Source organism: Vanellus vanellus (assembly GCF_965231255.1).
Source record: "Vanellus vanellus genome assembly, chromosome: 14".
NCBI lineage: Eukaryota > Metazoa > Chordata > Aves > Charadriiformes > Charadriidae > Vanellus > Vanellus vanellus.
The window spans coordinates 19608324-19628155 of NC_138919.1; the positions used below are offsets into that span (position 1 = coordinate 19608324).

General features: G+C 39.3%; 2 protein-coding genes across 2 annotated transcripts; both read left to right on the forward strand.

The window, feature by feature from the left end:
* Positions 1-1198: 1198 nt before the first annotated feature.
* LOC309677863 (parvalbumin, thymic) lies at positions 1199-3890 on the forward strand (the record flags this gene model as incomplete). The annotated part of the gene is made up of 4 exons (XM_082490760.1): positions 1199-1259; positions 2063-2195; positions 2446-2555; positions 3865-3890. The coding sequence occupies 4 exons, from the start codon at positions 1199-1201 to the stop codon at positions 3888-3890; spliced, it is 330 nt and encodes a 109-aa protein (XP_082346886.1).
* A 6491-nt stretch (positions 3891-10381) lies between these two features.
* Positions 10382-12662, forward strand: LOC309677860 (parvalbumin beta-like; the record flags this gene model as incomplete). Its single annotated transcript, XM_082490757.1, has 4 exons — positions 10382-10478; positions 11161-11293; positions 12051-12160; positions 12637-12662. The coding sequence occupies exons 1-4, from the start codon at positions 10418-10420 to the stop codon at positions 12660-12662; spliced, it is 330 nt and encodes a 109-aa protein (XP_082346883.1). The 5' UTR covers positions 10382-10417.
* Between the last annotated feature and the right edge of the window lie 7170 nt (positions 12663-19832).

Sequence of the window (19832 nt, forward strand, 5' to 3'; positions counted from 1 at the left end):
CTATGACTGGTTACCAGCATCGCTCTCCTTCCCATGAACGCTGCTTTCCATGCTCAGACTGGAGGGATGACGATGTTGAAGATCAGTTAGAGACTCACGAAAAGATATTTCTGTTCTCTTGTGGCTTTCAAGAATAACTTTTCTATGCCTCAGTTCCCCTTCCTTCATTAACATGAAGCTACTTTACAGTATTGTCGCAAGTTTTAACCCGCACTGGCGTGTGCAGTTTACCAAACCGTAAATGCATCAATGCTATGTTCACACTGAAAAATTGACTAGAAACTCAGGCCTTTTAGCATTTTCTGAAGCGATATGTATTACATTGGCAAACTATTGCAGCTGTTGGTGGCTGAATGAGACAAAGAGTATCTTTTGTCAAATGCTGCTGTATCAGAAGAAACCCCCCCCTCCACTCTACTAGGAACAAATATTAAGTCTCAATACCTCTGTTCTAAGCACATCGATATACTGAAATGCCAAAATTTGGATAACGGTCTGGTTTATTATCGCCTACGTGGAATAAAAAAACAACCCACAACAGACTTAAGAAAACCTTTTTATAAAGCTATCACGAAATGTAGTCTTTTAATGATGCAGCAGCCCAGCAAGCCAAATTTATAGTGGAGTTACATTTATTGTTGCAACTAAACAGGAGGGACTTACCCTCCAAATTTAGATTTCCTTGAAACGAGTAGCATTATTACTTATTCTACACTATTATTTTAATTCCTTGAAAAGATCACTATATGTGTTGATAACAATAGTAGATTTTTTAAAATGGCAATTACATTTATTCGAGATACAGTTCTAGCGGACATACTGAGCCTTATCTTTTATGTATGCTGTAAATATATGCCGATTTTAATTGAGTAATAATCCACCTCCAGGAAAGCCCACACAGAAGTCACGAAGTTTTGTGGTGCCAGACACCTTCGATTCGCTCTCCCAGTGCACCACCAGCACCAGCCCGTCCTGAAGCCCCCCACTCCCGCCTGCAGAACTCCCCCTCGTTACCCCGCTTTAAGTGGAAGCACCTGCTGCAGACATCTGTCACAGTACGCCCCGCTTACTGGAGATGAATAATGTCTCCCCTATCCTATACTGGCACAGCAGCACCTTCAAATAGAGCCATGAAAGAGGTAGAGAAGTCATTTTAATGACTAAGTAGCTCACATTTAATTTATTTTACAGTTCAACAATGGCCATCACTGACATCCTTTCTGCTAAAGATATCGAATCTGCTCTCTCCAGCTGCCAGGGTAAGGAATGGTCTCTCTGCAGCCAGAAGATGCATATCATTTTTATGTCTTAAGACGACATGCCTACCATTTTCCCTCAGATTCCTTCCCCGTGAGATCTCTTTCTAGCTGCATTACAGTACAGCCCCTTGAATTCAGAAAGTCTCGCAAGCGGTTATTCAGTGGGTAACATTCCCCGAAACAGAGAGCAGCAATTAAAGGGCCTCGGCTTCAGTTAGGGCTGGCTGAACTCTTAACTTTGTCAATTTTTAAACCCGTTAAAGTCTTAAATAGTTGGCTTTTTCCTGCAAAATGTCAAAAAAAGCCTCAGCTTGCAGAATGAAAGTGTCGTTTGTGAAGCAATGACCACTCTCAGTTCTCTTAAGAGTCCCCCGGCATGAGCAAGCCAATTTTCCAGGTGCTCGGAGAGCTAGTCTAAGACCGTAAGTTACTTTTCGACCAAACCCCTCACCACAGTGAGGAGTGAGTGAAAATGAAGTAAGCGTTAGAGGAGGTGGTCTGTAGCCACAGTAGCACCCTCTAGATATGTATTATTAATTGCATGCGACACATTGCATCAATCCTGATTTAGCAGAATATGCATTGTAGCAGAAAACCTCAAACTGGCTGAAAGGATAAATGACCACAGGCACAGAGTGATTAAAAAGCGAAATTATCCACCTTATCTTCTTTTTTGCTACTCTGGGGAACAAGAGAAAGAGGACCAGGCTGATGCTTAAGAAAAGATACACGTTTTCCCAAGGAATACATGTAGTAGTAGCAACTTCAAGGGAAAATATTTAAACAACTTCTGTTTCTTCCAGCTGATGATTCCTTCAATTACAAGTCTTTCTTCTCCATGGTTGGTCTATCCAGCAAAACTCCTGATCAGATAAAGAAAGTTTTTGGAATCCTTGATCAGGACAAGAGTGGTTTCATCGAAGAAGAGGAGCTTCAGTAAGTATTTATTTAAACAATGTAAAACTTCGAACTTGCTCGGTGTCCTAGAAGAAACTTGCTGTTATTTTAAAAATAAACCACAACTCCTTGTCTTTCCTGGAACCTGTGTGGATTTCCTCTGATAATCGAGCAGGCATTCCATTATGGGTGTTTCAGCATGGGTTTAAGAAAACCAGAAGTACCAATATGCCAAGGACATTTCAGAGAATAAAACTCAAGCACAGTACTCGACCCTGTTCTGTTTCAGGCTGTTTCTGAAGAATTTCTCGTCAAGTGCCAGAGTCCTCACCTCTGCGGAGACCAAGGCTTTTCTGGCTGCAGGTGACACTGATGGCGATGGCAAAATTGGAGTGGAAGGTAAGACTTTTGGAAACTTCTTAAAATTTGTGGTTTAAAATGCATGCACTTAGGGCTGCATTTAAACTGTGGCATGAAGAATACATCCAAGCACTTTGGCCAGGTACTTTCTGCCACGATTTTTATACTCGTGAATACTAATTTCACAGCTTTATTCCCATCTGGTCTCTGTTGCAGCAACAGCATATTTAAGCCCCATGTAGAGCCTGTTCTTCCAATCAATAACAACAGCTTTGGGGTTAATTCTGCCATATGTCTGATCCATAGACTCGACGTGCCAGATTTATAAAATATCCTGAACACCTATTCATTCTTTGAATTTCCGTTTTGGCAGTGGATGCTGTGCACTTCTGGCCATATGGCACTTTCATTTGTAAACACACTTCCACCTACATAAACTTATTTCTTCATCTGCTGCTATCAAAGGTTGGCAAATATTACCGACTGGTTAATTCAGTAATGTAAAATAAGACTGGTATTGTTTTTCCAGGCTAGAACTGCTGCAATGCAGCACAGGATTCTGTGCTGGAGAATTATCTGACAAGGGCAAATTTCACTGGGCAGCCCTTCTATGAGAAACGAAATCAAATCCTAAAGAAAACCTTGCAGGGATGATGTGAACCGGCCAGGATATTTCTTTTAGAAATTGCAGCAAGGGAAAATAGGACATTATGCATCATATATTAGAGATGAAGTCACTGAAAACAGGGCTGTCTCAGCTGAACTAGGACAGGTGGCAATAACTCGAACAGACACACGTGCTAATCTTAGCCAGAGTTTGGGAGGAGAGGGAGATATACACTGTTGGAGGAATTTGCTTCAGCAGCAGCTTTTGCAGCTTCAGTTTGAGCCCCAAATAGGGCATTACATTATACAGATCTTAGCCCTTAACCACTGAATCTCCCGTTCTAAAATTACATCACTACTGATATTTTTTCTTTGGAATAACAAAACCAAAAAATCCCTCATATTGAAAGCTACAGGCTCGACCTAATTCACTCTCTGCTTCCTTGGCTATAATCAGTGTTTGTAATGGGTTAAAGATAGTTTACCTTTAACCCAGGATTTCCCACAAATAAGAGTTTACAGATGCACTCCTCCTCTCTGCACTTACTCTTTTTAAGGAGTGAAAAATCTGTTACGCCCCCAGAATCTCAGTTTAGCAGTAGCTCTTGTGCAGTGTTATAATAACTTTGGGAGCCTTCCACGACTAGGAGTTTAAGTCATTTTTATCTATCTTTTCTAAAGATGTTAAAACCCACTTTCATCTAGTTTTATTCCCTGCCTTTCTCATTTTCTTCCTTGACAGAATTCCAATCTCTGGTGAAGGCATAGACAGCATTAGACCAAAGGCAACCTTGGACTGACTCTTCCAATTACCTCGTCCAACAAGCACCTCGCACTCAGCATGTGTTTGTACATTTTTATATTGTTTCAGGCATTGACAATTCCCCATCCATCAAGTTCACACACCGGATTGCTGAGGAATCTTGCAATGTACAGATGTTTTGGTCACGTGGTATTGTTACACTTCCATTGTAAAGAAGGCACTTTGTGATTTTCAGCCACACATAATGTTGAATTGTGGCTGGAAGAGGGGAGACAAAAATTAAAAAACAACAACAACTTGGGGGGGGAGGGGGGGAAGCTGCTTTTTAAATTTTGTTTAGGTTTTCCAGCCTCATACTTGACCATGCTGACTCGCCAGACACAGTTTTGATGATTTTAAACAACACCTTTTAAGGCCTAATTGTACTGATTTCAGTGAGTTTTATTTCTCCTTCATTCTCTGATCCTTGAGGAAAAGCAATGCTAACAAGATATCTAAAAATAATTTATATTAAGTCCCAACCCTGAGAATATGAGAAAAAAATTTAAGAGGAGTTGACACATAGCTCAAAGCATGGAACAAGTTTGTGGGTAATTTTACAAAATGAAGTACTAGGCTACAGCATGTGTCATCAGAAAGTGTTTATGGCCTAAAATGTAACTCTCCCTTAAGAAGATTTATCTTTCATGAAATCTAAGGCAGCTGTGAGATAGAGGAGAAGGGTCTAATCCCAACCCTGACAGTGTCCCAAGTCACAGTCCCCTGACAACATGGGCCACAGGCCTGGAGGTTTTTCTGCGAATCATGGACATGCTGCTTATTAGCTCTTCATATGTACAAAACAATAATTCTTTGCCACAGTTGAGAACTTCTGTTTTCTTCAGATGAAACAACAGCCAGTATTGCTGTTTGATTACCTCAAAGCTCTGTTACGTTGCTAAATAGTGGCCATTACTCAATTCTTTCATTTATTATACAAATAATCATCTATATAATCCATAATATTAGCAATTTCCTTAAGTCTGAAAACTACTAAGAACCAGTCTTTCCTTTCCTAAGTGTCTTGCAGGATTTAGAGCTAGTTATAGCATTGTCCTCATTAATGCACAAAGTAAATAACGTTCATGGTTAAGTGCACACCTCAACAGACTGAGCAGACGTTGGGCATTTCTGGCTGAGTGGGTCGGGAGTTTCCCCACCAACATTTAGTTGTCTCCTTTCCCATCTACGTGACGTGGTTCCAGCTCACAGGTAGACTGTCATTGTAATACTCCCTGCTGAAACTGGATGGTAATTCTCACATAATTTGGCAGCTGTTTCGAAGAAGAGCAGAAGCAAAGCCTGCTGGAACTTTTATGTAACATTCAGTGTTGGCACTGCCGTGAATTGCGAGACGATTGTGTGAGGCGAGTACAGCTCACTCATACCCAGGCACGTAAGAGAGCTGTTCGGCAGATTTAAGACGGCTAATGCAAAAGAGGAATTCTAGCAATCACACTCGCTGAAGCCTTGGCAGAATTATAATGAACATAAATCCTAATTCTATCCCCACCGCCTTTGATGTTAAATCTGGGCTTAAATTATAGCTGCTGTTAATTGCAGCACTGAAATATTTTGCATAATGATGAGACTGTTGATTCCTTCTACCTTATTCATTTTCCTCTCTGCTGAAGAAAAAAATCCAGAGCAATCCAGATCTGCAGCAACACACAGATGTAACATATACACTAGCTCTTCGCACTGCTAATCACTAAAATATCACGTCACTAGTTCACAAGCGGATGGTACACACAATACCGCAAGTGACAGACCTGCATTCCTTGCACATCTGAAAGCCTCATGGGGAATGCAAGAAATGCAAGACTCCACCGTGGCCTACCCTGTGTTTCAGAGACGCTAAACAACTGCACATCACTGCCCTCTATAGCCCCAAGGGGAATTAAGGGCAATTCTTGTGTATGTTGCAACTTTACATAAAACTCAAGAGAATTTTGTTTATGAGAAAATCTGTTCTTCTTAAACAGTAAATCCTGGCAAGAAGATGAGTTTTAAATCTTACTAAAACCATCCAGCCACTTCATTAGAAGGAATTACAATAAAACTCACAAAAATCCCCAATTTCAATAAAAGCCCATAGACTGTTTCAGCAAAACCAACGCCTACTAAGTCCCTACTAAGTCCTCTGCTGGCACCAGGATCCACACTTTTAGAGGTAAACCAAACTAGAAAAGAATATTTTCCACCTAGAAGAAACAAATTCCAAAAATGCAAAGTTTTCTTGGAAGGTTCATTTCAATGAATTTAAGTTCAGCCAGTGGCAGCCTTCAATTTTCTTAGGGAATAGCAAGGAGCGTTTTCTGAACTTGACAATGTCCTTGCACTAGAGAAAACCTTTGACTGCGGGATGGCTACGTGGACGCCATCTGAAGTAGTAAAGAGACAAATGGTGGTATGACAATGTTACCACAATTAAAGTATGGAATCGCAGCGTAGTTCATGCTGGAAAGGGCCTCTGGAGGTCTCTGGCCCAATCGCCTCCTCAGAAAGCCAACTTAGGGCACCTGGCTCTAAGCTGAGTTTGAGTATCTTCAAGGATGGAGCTTCTATAACCTCTCTGGGCAATCTAATAAGTAAGGATTAAATCCTCTGCATCAAGCTTTTATGAACGATGTAAATGAGGTACACAAATGAAACACTGCTCAGTACACAGTTAAAAACTAAAATTCCGTTAGTAATTGTTTATGCTACATAAAATCAGAAAGGATCTAACAACACCCTATATTATCACACTGATAACATGTTCTCAGGTCGAGAGTAAGACCATCCTACTCAGTATAATACTCAGTATAATACTGCTGCGTAATTCCCAGGATAAAAGAAATGTTGTTTATATATTTTACCCTTACTTAAGACAATTAAAGAGCAACACAAAATGTTAGTGGCAGATCTGAGTTTCGCTGAGCCCAAAATCCGTGAGTTCTCAGACACACCTCAGTCCCCTCATTTCCCTGTAGGAGTGGGTTAATCTCTAATCCTCCCAATACTTCTGAAATAAAGTCAAACTATGATCTCTTCAAGTGAGAACTAAACACACAGAAATCGATTGTCCCACACAAGCTCTTAGAAAGGGGATATAAAGGGCCAGGGTGTTGAACCCAGTATCCCAAACCCACCCCAGTGCTCTAGCCACTGAACCCACCATCTCTCTTAAGCTGAAGTTTTGAGTTGTCCTGATAAAGGAGCAGAACCACGCATAAGATAAAATCTCCTGGTATTAAGTGGAAGCTGGCTGCCTCCTAACTCCATGTTCCTTTGGAAATCCCAACCTAGAGCCATTTGTAAACTTGAGATTCAATTTCAGCTCTCCAACTGTTCAAAATCTCACAGTCATCTTCTAACGAGTAAGAGAGCACAGAAAGGGCAAGGGGGTGTCAGAACATTCATTGCACACATAGACTGGTAAAGTTTCTTCTTTGAGTTAGCAGCCAGCCCATGTGGAAAATCATTGATGCAGCATCATCAGAGGCGCCTGGAGCTCTTCACACAAACAGCGTGGGCAGAGGGGGCCAAGGCTGGATTCATTTCCTGGAATGGGTTACTGAAATAGATACAACTTGATCAAATCCCTGAACAGGCATGTACCTAACATCTTCATGCTTTATTGTTCAGATATTTTAAAACATTTTAGTAAGTGGATGCTGCAGAATATGAACTAATTTAAAGTGTTCACCTTTTATGAAACTTAATTTCCATATTACTTTTGCTTACAGGCACAGAAAGATACCATTACATCGGTATGGACTTTCTGGTGCACCTTCCGCACTGAAGGCCAATAGAGCAAACTATCTAGCAGCTGGGATGTGGCTGCTCTGTAACTTTTGATTTGCTCATCAGTACGTCTTACGCTCATGTAAACAAGAAAATCAGAGGGTTTGTGTATCAAGCTCCAGGAAAGAAAATCAGATCAGCACGTGGGTTACAATCTGCAAAGAAGGTACCCCTAGACAATGCCTTCCCCTGCAGTTACAAAGATGTCATTGACCCTAAGTTCAAAGGCGAACTTCTGTCAAAGTAGAATATGCAAATACTTGACTCAAAGGGAATCACATCAGTTTCATCCCAACTAGGTATTAATCAGCTGGTATTTCCTACATACTCGCTTTCTGCTCTAACTCCCGGGCTTCCAGAACAAACTGATCTTATATTTGCAATGATCTCCCTGACAGACTGTAATATTTAGCCGGCATAAAAATAAACACAGTAAAACCTTTAGACGGATGAAAAACCCACTGTTCTTCCTAATCATCATTAAAGGAAAGTCCTCTGGAATTATTTCTGTGTTTTCAATTTAGTCTGTTTATATGCCAGTCTCTCGAGCGGTTTGTTACACCAGACCTTTTCCTTTTAAACATCTATTCCTTCCTCTTCTCTTCTTGCCCATGGTCGCCCACCCGCTACCCCGCTCTCGTTCTCAGCTCCCCGGTTTCCTCTCGCCCCGAGCAGTCCCGCAGAGCTTTCCCGCCCGGACTTGACCGTCTTTGGGGCCATCTACAGGCGAGCTCCGCTTTGCCACAGAAATACTCCAAAACTTTTATCCAGAAATGCTTTGCAATCTTGATGCCGTCTTCTCACAGGGATTATTTCTTGAATGCTCAGTAATTCCGACACAACTACCAGATCCTCTCTGATACGAGGCCATACTCTGAATTACTGCCCTAGGAATCGGAAACAAAGGCAAAGCTAGATTCCCAGATGGAAAGACAGGATCATTTAGTTTATATATCCACCAGTTCAGGAAAAAACGCCTTTAAACGCAACTTGCTCAGCTGATCTTACCCAGCCCAGAAAACTTTGCTTTCGCAATGTTTCATTTACCACACAGCATGGGTTTAGAGTCATATAGTTAGCACTTCTCCTCGGCCGCCTTCTCCTGGAGAAACAACCAAAGGAAACTAAGATGTGTGAGATGAGGTTTTGCTTGTATTTTCATGTATATAATTTTTGAAAGAAAAGACAGCAGCTTTATGTTGTACCGACCAAGTGTTAGGCTTTATTTTAAACGTAATGGCATTACTCAAATATTATTGAAATCTGCAATGCACATATTATTACCTCCGTGCACATTTATGTATGTGTGGGTGTGAAATGTTCTCCCCATGGCTTTTTACACCATTGGCCAATTTCAGCTATGCTCAAGGCCATTAAGTTCCAACAGATTTCATGAGACAGTCAAGCGGAGCCTCCTATAAATAACCAGTACGAGAAAAGCTCCAACTTGAGCTTAGCTACTGTTTGAATCCTTATAGAAGTTCATTTTTTCAGTACAGAAAGCATGAACCAAGTATCACGGATTTCACTGCTCTGTTCCACTCCTTAGCATTAACTGATGCGTACTCCTGCGTGCTGCTGAACAACTGACAACCTTCATTCTATAAAAGGACATATTTTATTACGATGCTTTAAAATGTGCACCATGCTATGAACTAATACTGAGCAAATGTCTTCAATATATCGACTTTTGTAGTCTAAAGTACGTATTTCAGTAATTAGGTAACCAAAGCTCGTATACCAGCTTATTAAAAATACTTCGGGCTGATTTAAAGTTAAAAGCTTTATCTGTGAGTTTCTACTTGTATGTCAGATGCATCTATTGCAAATGCATCAGTATTAGTATTATTTGAAGAGTATTAGGGTAATTGCAGGAGTAATGTTTCATGGGTAATTCCTACCAGCATGGCACCCTTAAAAGTCAAAGTCTACCATGAAGATGTCCATTTGTAGCTATCATTAAGCAATAAAAAAAAATTGTATTTTTTTCATTCACAGATCAAAAATCATTCAATAGCCTAAAACCAGGTGCAAGCTGAGCGGATTTACTTTGTATGGCGCTAAACCTTATATATTGTCTAAAACACCACGCACATTCCTTTGAGATATAAATATCAATCTGATTAGCTAGCAGGTCTTGTCAGCCACAGTAATTTATCCCCTGGGGTAGCTGAGCCATCACGTGGCTCTAGGACTTCTGTAAAAGGTCGAGAGGACTTAACTAAGGTCTATATAAGTCATTATCTCTCTCATTTGAAAAAGAATTAAGTCAAGAGGACTCTGGAGATCTTCTGCCTCACAGTTTTTTCTGTTCTTGGCTTGGGGAAAACTAAGTGGCAAGGTGAGTTCAGTCTTTCCTCTGGAGCTTTTGAAGATACCACAATAATCCACGCAAAAATGCATGAATATAACCAAAGATCCCCAAATGCCGTGCAGTTCTATAAATATATCTGGTTTTGTCCTCAGCTTGTGCACCTGAAGACTTAACTAGAGATGGCAGGAAGGCAGATGCACTACACATGCGCCAAGGGGATGGAAGAGCGGGCTCCCGCGGGGCAGCTCCCCTGATCTGCCCTGGGACCCAGGGTGCAACGGCCCCGCTAATCAAACCTCATGGTCCTCATGGGGCAGTATCAAAAGCCGATACAGCACCCTCAATATGAACTCTACCCAGTTCTATTTTTCATTTTACAGCACCTCTGACATGGCTCTTGCTGGTATCCTGACAGAAGCTGAAATTGCTGCTGGCCTACAGAGCTGTCAAGGTAACATTTATGTTTTAAATTCGGCTTTTCAGTTTATCTGTCAAATCCCTTTGTCCTCACTACCCCAACATCCCAATTCCAATGGAAAAAGAAAAGGCTGAAGGGACGAACTAGACAGTATAACGTTGATTTCCTCTCCAGGGTACATGGTAAGATGTTCTTGTTATGTTTGTTTGCTAATTACAGCTGTAATTGTTTTACCAAAAAGAGAAAAAGGAGGCAAGGTAATGGAACAGATGCAAGTTTCAATCTTTGCCAGACGAGTACAGGCACCCATCAACACTTGTGCATTGTAGCAACTTTAAGTATAAAAAAATCCAGAGGCTGAAATCCTGCTTTTTTTCACAGAATAATAATAAAACTCCTGCTGATTTTAATACAAGCACAATTTTTATCAGCAAGTTCTGTGAATTTATGTTTGATTGAAGTATCTCTTTACAAATATATGTTCTTGCATGATGAAGACGACAGTCAATATTTATCTTCCTAGGTTTGAGAGATCATTGATGGAAAAATCTCATTAATCTGAAACAAACTCAGGAAAATCAAAGATTGTGGATTGGGGTTTGTAATGACCCTCACTGTACTGCAGAACAGTTTGGTGCTTTTTGACCAAAAAGCTAATTTTTTTTTTGTTCCAGATCTTTAACTATTTTTCTTTGTGTCTTCCTGCTTATTTCAGCTGCTGATTCATTCAATTACAAAACCTTTTTTGTCAAAGTGGGTCTCAATTCCAAGTCCAAAGACCAGCTCGCCCAAGTCTTCGGAATTCTTGACCAGGACAGGAGTGGCTTTATTGAGGAAGATGAACTGAAGTAAGTAAATAAAAAAATGAGTTATCAATGGGCTTGTGTTTTATTGTCTAAAAATACAGGATAAGATCAGAAATACTCCCTTTCCTTCTCTTTCTTTGGATGAGAGACAAGTGTGTGCGTGTGTGCACACGTGTGTGTGCTTGTGCTGAAGGAGCTGCAAGACAAGTAACAAAGGAAAGGCTGGATCACAACGAGAAAAGACTCTGATAGCACCGAAAATACTTGTTTCATGTACGGATAACTGACAGACTGTGAAGATAAAAATAGCAGTTCTGCTAGAGTTTTGCTTTTTATTATTGCAAGATTTTTTACTAGACTGAATTCAAACGGCTATTTTTCTCTCATCTTTTTTTTTATCACATGAAGATATATTCATCTGACTTTGAAGTTAAAAGTAAGGTTAGAAAAATTCCTGCCACTCTTAAGAGTCTACATCTTAGGAAAAAAGAAGGAAGATCACACCAGAGGCAAGACGAATCCTGCCACTGCAGAGTTTAATTTTGCCTTTTTAATCCAATGAAACCAAAACGTCATCAAGGATTGTCTCATGTTGTGATGCAACATCCTCTTCCTTTCTTACCCTTATTCTCACTGAACTTAGAGAAAGGTTTGCCATTGAATTCAAAATGATTTACAAAAAGCTTTTGAAATAGTCTCAAAAATCACACTTGGAATTTTACAACTACTACCAATAACAAATTCTAAATACTTCCACTACTGAGTACATATCGCTCATTCGTCCTCTTACCTTTGACAGGCTCTTCCTGCAGAATTTCTCCACCAGTGCCAGAGCTCTGACTGACGCCGAGACCAAGGCATTCCTGGCAGCAGGTGATAGTGATGGAGATGGTAAAATTGGAGTGGACGGTAAGATTGCCTTTATTAAATGGAGTAGTATCTGCCACTGGGACTTCGCAACGGCTAGCTCTAGGCAGCTGCCCTGCTCCATACGTTGGATGTAAACGGATCTGATTCTGAGGTGCTCAGATCTGCTCTGTATTGTAGAGAGGATTTACCATAGGAGCCGGTCGATATTCTGCCCTTGGCTACAGGTGGTCAGTCCCTTTTTTCATCTACAGAGATTTTTTCAGGACTGGAACCTAAACTGATATATTTATAAAATTTCAGTATATAATTTCAATGCTTTTTACTCTTGAACAACATGACGCTTAATTGCAACACTTTCTTTGCCTTAAGTATCTATTACTAGGAGTATACAATGTGCTACCTTTAAGGAATGATTGTCAGAGGAAGTATCATTAGTTTCCCATTTCTTTGACTTTTTTTGACTGTGCAATTACAAAATGTGGTCCCATTTTATTATTGTTTTATTTCTTTTTCAGAGTTTCAAGCCCTGGTCAAATCTTAACAAGCAGTCAAGATAAAGACCAAGATATCAGTGCCATAAACAATCTTTCCTACTGCAAGGTCATGAACGATTGCTGGCAAGTGATTTCATATTGCTGGAAAACATCTGAAGTAGTGCGAGCACTACTTAAACCACGTTCCTCAATGTTTTTAGCAGAAGGTCTTTATACCACGGGGAGACTGAATTGGAATCCGCTCTGCTCATCTGAATTTTGGGCATTAAAGGTTCTAGTAAAAAATATGAAGAGAAGGAGAAATTAAAAGCATCTCTGTGGGCCATTTAATTTTCAATATTTGCATAAATAGCTAGCACCTGTTGTAAAAAGCTACAATTAATAAAATGCCTTGGTGTAAAACCTGGTTATGGTAACTGGTAGCAGTGATATTTAATCAAGAAGTGTATTTAATGCTCTAGATGTTTTGATGCCATTCTTTATACAATGATTATGTTTCATACACTAATTAAATGGCAGGACCCAGCGTTAATTAAGCTGTCAATTTTAATATAAGATCAACTGGATCCAAGATGTGTCTAGACTACTGAAATAGCAATACAAAATTCTCCAAGGAATCACTCACCTTCCCGCCCACCTGATGGCACTATTGTTCCACTTACAAGAAGTTCAAACCTCATTCTATCTGCGTTAATTAATTCAAGTCAGAAAAATTCTGGTATCCCACTTGTCCATTCCTATTGATGACTCAGTTTTGCCAGATTAAATCATCCCTGAGCACAGAACGCTAACATTTTCTTTTCCAAAGAAGGAGACCCTATGCCTCAGATCTTGGGAGTGGGATGGAGCTCTCCGGAAAGGTCTGTGGTGCTAGTTTGCTGTTGGGGAATAAATACCTTTTGTTGGGTCCGCTTGGCCCACCAAATGCCCTTTCGTGCCAAACCCCAGGTGCAGGGCCCGTTGCTATCCTGTCTCCTTGTGCTAGCCAGTCAGCGGATTACGTACCCAGCGTACCAGCTGTACCCGGCAAGTTGCGCACCACGGCACGGAGACACAAAGGAGCAAGACACGGGTCTACCTGCACAGGGGTAGGAGTCAGGAGCCCAGAGGTCCCCTCCTGTCAGTATGAGACCTGAAGGTCTGCACACCAGAAGAGAGAGATTTGGTACCCTTCAACCAGACCAATGCTATTTATGCCAAAATGAGTTGAGTTCTTGCAAGATCCATGTAAAGAGTAATAACTGTTACCACAATTCTAAGTTGTTTACTTTGCATGGAAGTCTAATTAGAGAAGACGTGTTTTTACAGTCCTCCCAAATGCAACTGAAGGCAAAGGGAGCTGTGGTTTGGATACACATAGGTGAAAAGCACTTTGAAAAATCATGTCTCTGGTGATCCATAATGGCAAATTGGGGCACGTTGCCCACATTAATCAATGTTCTGCTGCTTTTCTCCATCTCAAAATTGAGGATAATATAATGCCCACATCTCACAGGGTTGTAAAAATAAATGCATAAATGTGAGAAAGTATAATAAAAGGAAGAGCACCATAAAAAAATTGCTATGAAATTAATCATTTTTTCTTTATAGACAGACTGAAATAGCAAGCCAGAAATAAGGAATCGGGAGAATCTAAACCTCTGAATGGTTTTTCGTTAACTGAAGTTCATCCAGCCTGCGCATTCCGGTTGAAAAGTAAGAGTGTGATGATGTCGTTGCGATTTTATCATAATACAAACACATACAGCAATCAAATTAGGTTAGAAAAATGAACTAATTGCTAACATTACCTAATTAGACACTAAGGTGTATGGGGTTCTTTAGGCTTACATATGTGATAAAAATAAACAGATATCCAAATGGCCTTTTAAAAAATCTAGCTGACCTTGACCATTCAGAACTGTATACTTCCAACATGATAGTTGCTTCTACATACTCTTTTCGAAAAATTTGGAACTCTTGAAAAGTCTGTTCTTGGGCATTGATTTTGCAAAAAACTGTATGACTGTCTCATACTGTATTTGCTGAAGCTATTTAAGAAGATGTTTCAGTATTTGCAGATCAAAAATCTTCATTTCAAAATGATCTGCTAATGCTATAGTGGTTCTGATGCATAAGACATTTATGATAAGACATTATGGAGGGGGAAGGAAACATCAATACAATGTTGGGGAAATCATATTACACCAAATTAAAGCACTCTACAGGACTTTAATGAATAGATGTGTTCGTGCCTTATACGTTAGTCAAAAATATATGTTAACTCTAATGAATTAACCAGGCCCTAATACTGTAGAATTTTTCTTAACAGTGAAAAAAGAATTATCCATCAAACAAATTCACATTTATGATTTCAATGTCATCACAGGAGAGCGATAACCAAAGGAAATTCTGTGGAATTAGTAACTGCAGTGAGTCTGCAGGACAAAAAGCTATCATTACTGTCAGAAAATGCTATGTGTCTCAGCTGATATCGTGGTTTGTATTTAGACCATGTAATATGGGTCACCTGAAGATCTTCAAGCATCATACCAATATTAATGGCTAACTGAGAGAGAAAGGCACAGACAGCTCAGGTAACTTTTGAGTTAGCAGGCAGCTCCTTTATTTAACCACACTTACCTGCACACTGATTAGCTTGCTAGGTCTACAAATCTAAGACAATTTCACCACTTACCATTCCATTAAGAACAGTAAAAAATTAATGACAAGGTTAAGTCTGATATCAGCTTCAGTGATCACTCCAGAAAGTTAAGAAGAGCTTGTGATTAGAGACCTCTCCTTCCTTCAGTGTTACCACAAAGCAGACTGGTAAAGAAAATGCTGTTTTCTGCCTACAAGAATACACTTTCTTTCCTGTCTCTCACTCACACAGGCTGTCAGGTACTGTGAAATTTCAGTAACTGTTTACCATGTGCTTTAAGAAAGCTCTTCAAATTGTGCCTGTAAGGCCACTACTAGAAAGACTGCTGCATGATCATAAACATACATTTCCACGCAGCTCCCTTAAAGTGAAGAACGCTCTTTTGGAATAATGAATTTGGAGGTCTAAGACCATGGCCCGTATTGTGCAAATGTTTCCGTCCAACCCTTTCCACTAGAGTCCCTAAATATGCAGTTGCCTTTTGTCAACGGAATTTTGTCATGTGCTTTATGCGTGTGTTTTAAGCTCTTGTCTGAATCTAAACACCTGCTCCTCCTTTATTTGGAAGGCCATTTCTGCTAAACAAGTGACTTTTGATGATTACCGATGATAAGGTTAACTGTAATTATAGGGTATTTTTACTTTATACCTCACTAAGGGTTACACATCCTCCTACTGCTGAAATTAATGGCAGAAGTCCCACTGACATCCATGAAGACAGGCGGTGAATATAGAAATAGTTGGAACCACTTCAGTGCTATTTGCTTTATTTTACCATCGCTTCTTACACTGTGGCTCATAGAGAAATAGGGCCATGTGCAAAAATCCTTTGGTAACGGTATAGTACCACTGTACATATCTCTTACATGTCACAAAAGGCAGCATCCAGATTATTTCACAGTCTCCAACCTTAGGGCACAGTTATTCTTAAAATACACAGAAAACCTGAACAATTTAGACTTTTAAAGATCACTCCATCTGACGCTGTCTATAATGCTGACAGCAGACAGAAACATCTTGAGACAATTACGTTTAGGGTTAGAGTCAGAAAATTGTGTTACTCAGTCACAGAAGCGCTTGCAAGTGTAAAGACAAACACATAGCGTATCAAATGCTAGCAGAGATCTTCCAAGACAACTTTTTATGTGAAAAAGTATCCTGATCAGAACAACCTCTATGAATTAGTTACACTATTAATCAGTTATGTTAGTCTATTCTGCTGTCCTTTTCAAAGAGAACTCAATCTCATTCACACAGAATGATAAGGACATAATTTAAACTGGGGAAAGTACACAAGACATTTCTCCTAACATGAGAGAAGTACCTGTCTTTGTTTAGCTCCAGACCCACAGTGCTGCAGGATGTATCTTGTATCTTGGATTCTACAGTCCAGATCTCTGCTCAGTGCTCTGGGTAATATCCTCTACTTGCTGCAGGGAAAGAAAGCTTCGTCACTGAGGTTTCCAAGGCCCGGATTTTATCCTTTATTGTAATAATGCCCAGTCCCAAAAAAGTCAAATACTAAACCATGTTCTTAAACCTCTCTGTAAAATATGGTAAAAGACTACGTCCCAAGCATCCATTCAAATCAGATTCTGTAATTATTTCTGTATGATTAAAGCATGTACCTTAAGATACAACTTGAAGTGGCAGGATATAACTCATTTTGTTGTAACAGCTCTTTTCAATGATCATAACTATATTCACACTAAGATTCTCTGCCATCACCGGTTGAGACATCAACACTAACAATCAACCACATAGGTTACCGAGTATCTATTTTAGCTACTTCCAAACTCATTACAAAGGCAGAATCTGCTATCCAAGATCACGATACAGTTGTTCTGGCCCTAACGCAACCAGGGCCGAAAGATGGAGTTGTATGGGGTTTAGAACAGCTGCTACAGCATCTCTTTACGCTACTGTAGTTGGTCTCAGGTTAACACCTCTCCTCTGATCTTGCCTGAGACAACTGCTGATGTTTTTTTTGCGTCTGCTTGAAGTCATGTCTTTGGTTGATTGCTGCTGCTTATTAACTGTGTACTTTATACTAAACAGAACACAAAGAGTATAAGACAATGAAGACCAGTACACAACCTGTCATTGATTTACCAAAACACAAACTTCCTCTACTTATTAGAGAAGTAAATGGTACTTGATTTGAAAACAGTTGGTTTATACATTTAGATTCCTAGCAAAAACCTATCAATATGAATGTTCTGTATTTCTCAGAACTACACCTTCAAGTTTAATTCTGGAAGTCTGAATCCAAAAAAAAAAAAAAAAAAAAAGGCTTTAATATTCCTGTATATACTGTGCATAAAGACACCTCAGGGGGGAAAACAACACAAGGAAAGTTATACAAGTACATAAATCTTCAGATGAACAATTCAATGGCACTTTCATCCCCAGTAGAGCAAACCACCAAAAACAAATAAACAAACAAACAAACAATAATAATTTTTCTTGAACTTCATAGGAAAAAGTGCTAAACATTCCTGGGAACTGTGCAATACTGCGATTCTGTACCAGATTTTGCACTACTGTTAACTACCCATTACCTAGCAGCTGTTGTTCTGGTTGAATTATTACGTATTTTCTTTATACAAAAGATATTACATTGCTTGCGTAATATCTTTTAGAATTTTTTTTTATAGATCTCAGTTTTTGAATCCCTAAAATGATTACAATCACCTAAGTTACCACATATCCCAGAAGTAAGAAAAACAGGCAAATAATTTAGCTGTAAAATAGATTATCTAATTAAAACATCCCTTTATATAATATACTCATCCCTGTTATTTCATTCTAATTGTAGTGGAGGGAAACCTGTACTTCAGATGAAGTGTCATTAATAAATAAATAAAACCCAGTAACCCTAGAGTCCCACCTGTATCAATATACGGTGACATCAACTTGATTCTGAAATTCAGCTCTTTTAGGCTTTTGTAAACTATCTTTCAGTCAGGATTAGCATCACTTTTGTTGTCAGTGTTGAATTTCAAACATTAAAAGATCCCTTCATAAGCAATAATAGTGAACTTATTGCTTATAGTGGCAATTAGCTCACTTTTATTTGAGATTGTATTTTATTATAATACTAACTCTGGCTACTTTACTACTATTGAATACATGTAAAAACAGTTCAGCACCCTGCGTGCCATGGCAGAGCGCATGAGGTAAGCAGATGCCATTCTTTGACCATTTGGTGCTTACATTTTAATACGATGCCTGAATTAGTCGCAGACATATTTTGAGCTTGAGTATTATATGCTCACCTCGATCTCGTCGTTTACCTCTACTTCCTTTCAATTTCCACATTCTCATTAGCTTTTAATGATTAAAGTTGTATGGCAAGTCAAAAATTTAAACAAAGCAAGCAGTTCAACGAGCAGCGTGTAGGAGCAAGCAGAAATAAAGGAAGCCTACCACAAAGTAACACCTATGGCACTATCACAGAGGCGATACCTTTTCTCTAGAAACATCTTGGCAGTAAAAATGTCAAGAGGAATCAGTTAAAACAACTGCTGTTCACGACAGAGTGGAAAAAGGTACCTACAAGCGTGAAAGCTATTTCAGGGTGATTCTGTAGAAAGCACAGCACACGCTTCATTCCCTCTGCCACGGTCTGATAGATCATAGTATCGTGCAAATCTCAGACAAAAAGCAGTATGAATATATGGTACTGAACGAAGAAGATAAATGGAAATAACAGCAAAAGACCTGAGATCAGACCTTCAATTTATACAAATCAGCATTGTTCTATTTGTTTTAAGCCGTCAATACTAATTTACAACAGCCCACGGTTCTTAGGTTTAACAGGAAAGTGTTCTTCCAGATTACTATAAACAGTTTTCCTACTGAAAGAGATAGAAGAGAGCATTCTTTCATTACTAGACAGCTGATATTTGGCATTAAAGGTAATCTGATTATTTGTGATTTATGCCGCCTTCTTTTGCATACAAAAGAGAGAGTAAAAAAGGTAAAAGTATCCTTAAATAATGTCTGCTTTTTCGTGTTAATTACACCTTGTATTTCTCTATCCAAATTCAGACAAACAGCTGCTACGGAACAATTGCTGTGCTTGCTACTTTTCTCACTGTCATTAAACCAATCAGGAGGAAACCCACTGTAGTCCATTAACTTACACCAAAGCTTAGATACATTACTACACTACTCCACAGCTTAATTTGTAACTCTTGCTAGTATAAAAAATACTACTTGTTCAGCATACCATGCTACTTCCATTCATTAAAAAATAAAACCATGCTCATGTATTAGAGGAACACTACTTTGGATACCATAATAGACTTACACAATAAACTCTAACTAAAATACATGTGGGTTTTATTGGTCTTCATCCTCGAATTTTGTCCACATAAACCCCCTTAAAGACAGAAATAGATTTTTGTCTGAGAAGGAAAACTTCATATCTGCTGTTCCAAGTTTTCTTAAGTTTTTTTTCCAAAATTAATGCTCTTGAAATAGACAATAAACTGCCAGTTATTTATACCTACAATTTTAATTTCTTATTAAGGAAATAGATTGTGAGAGTGTGTGTTGCAAAATGCAT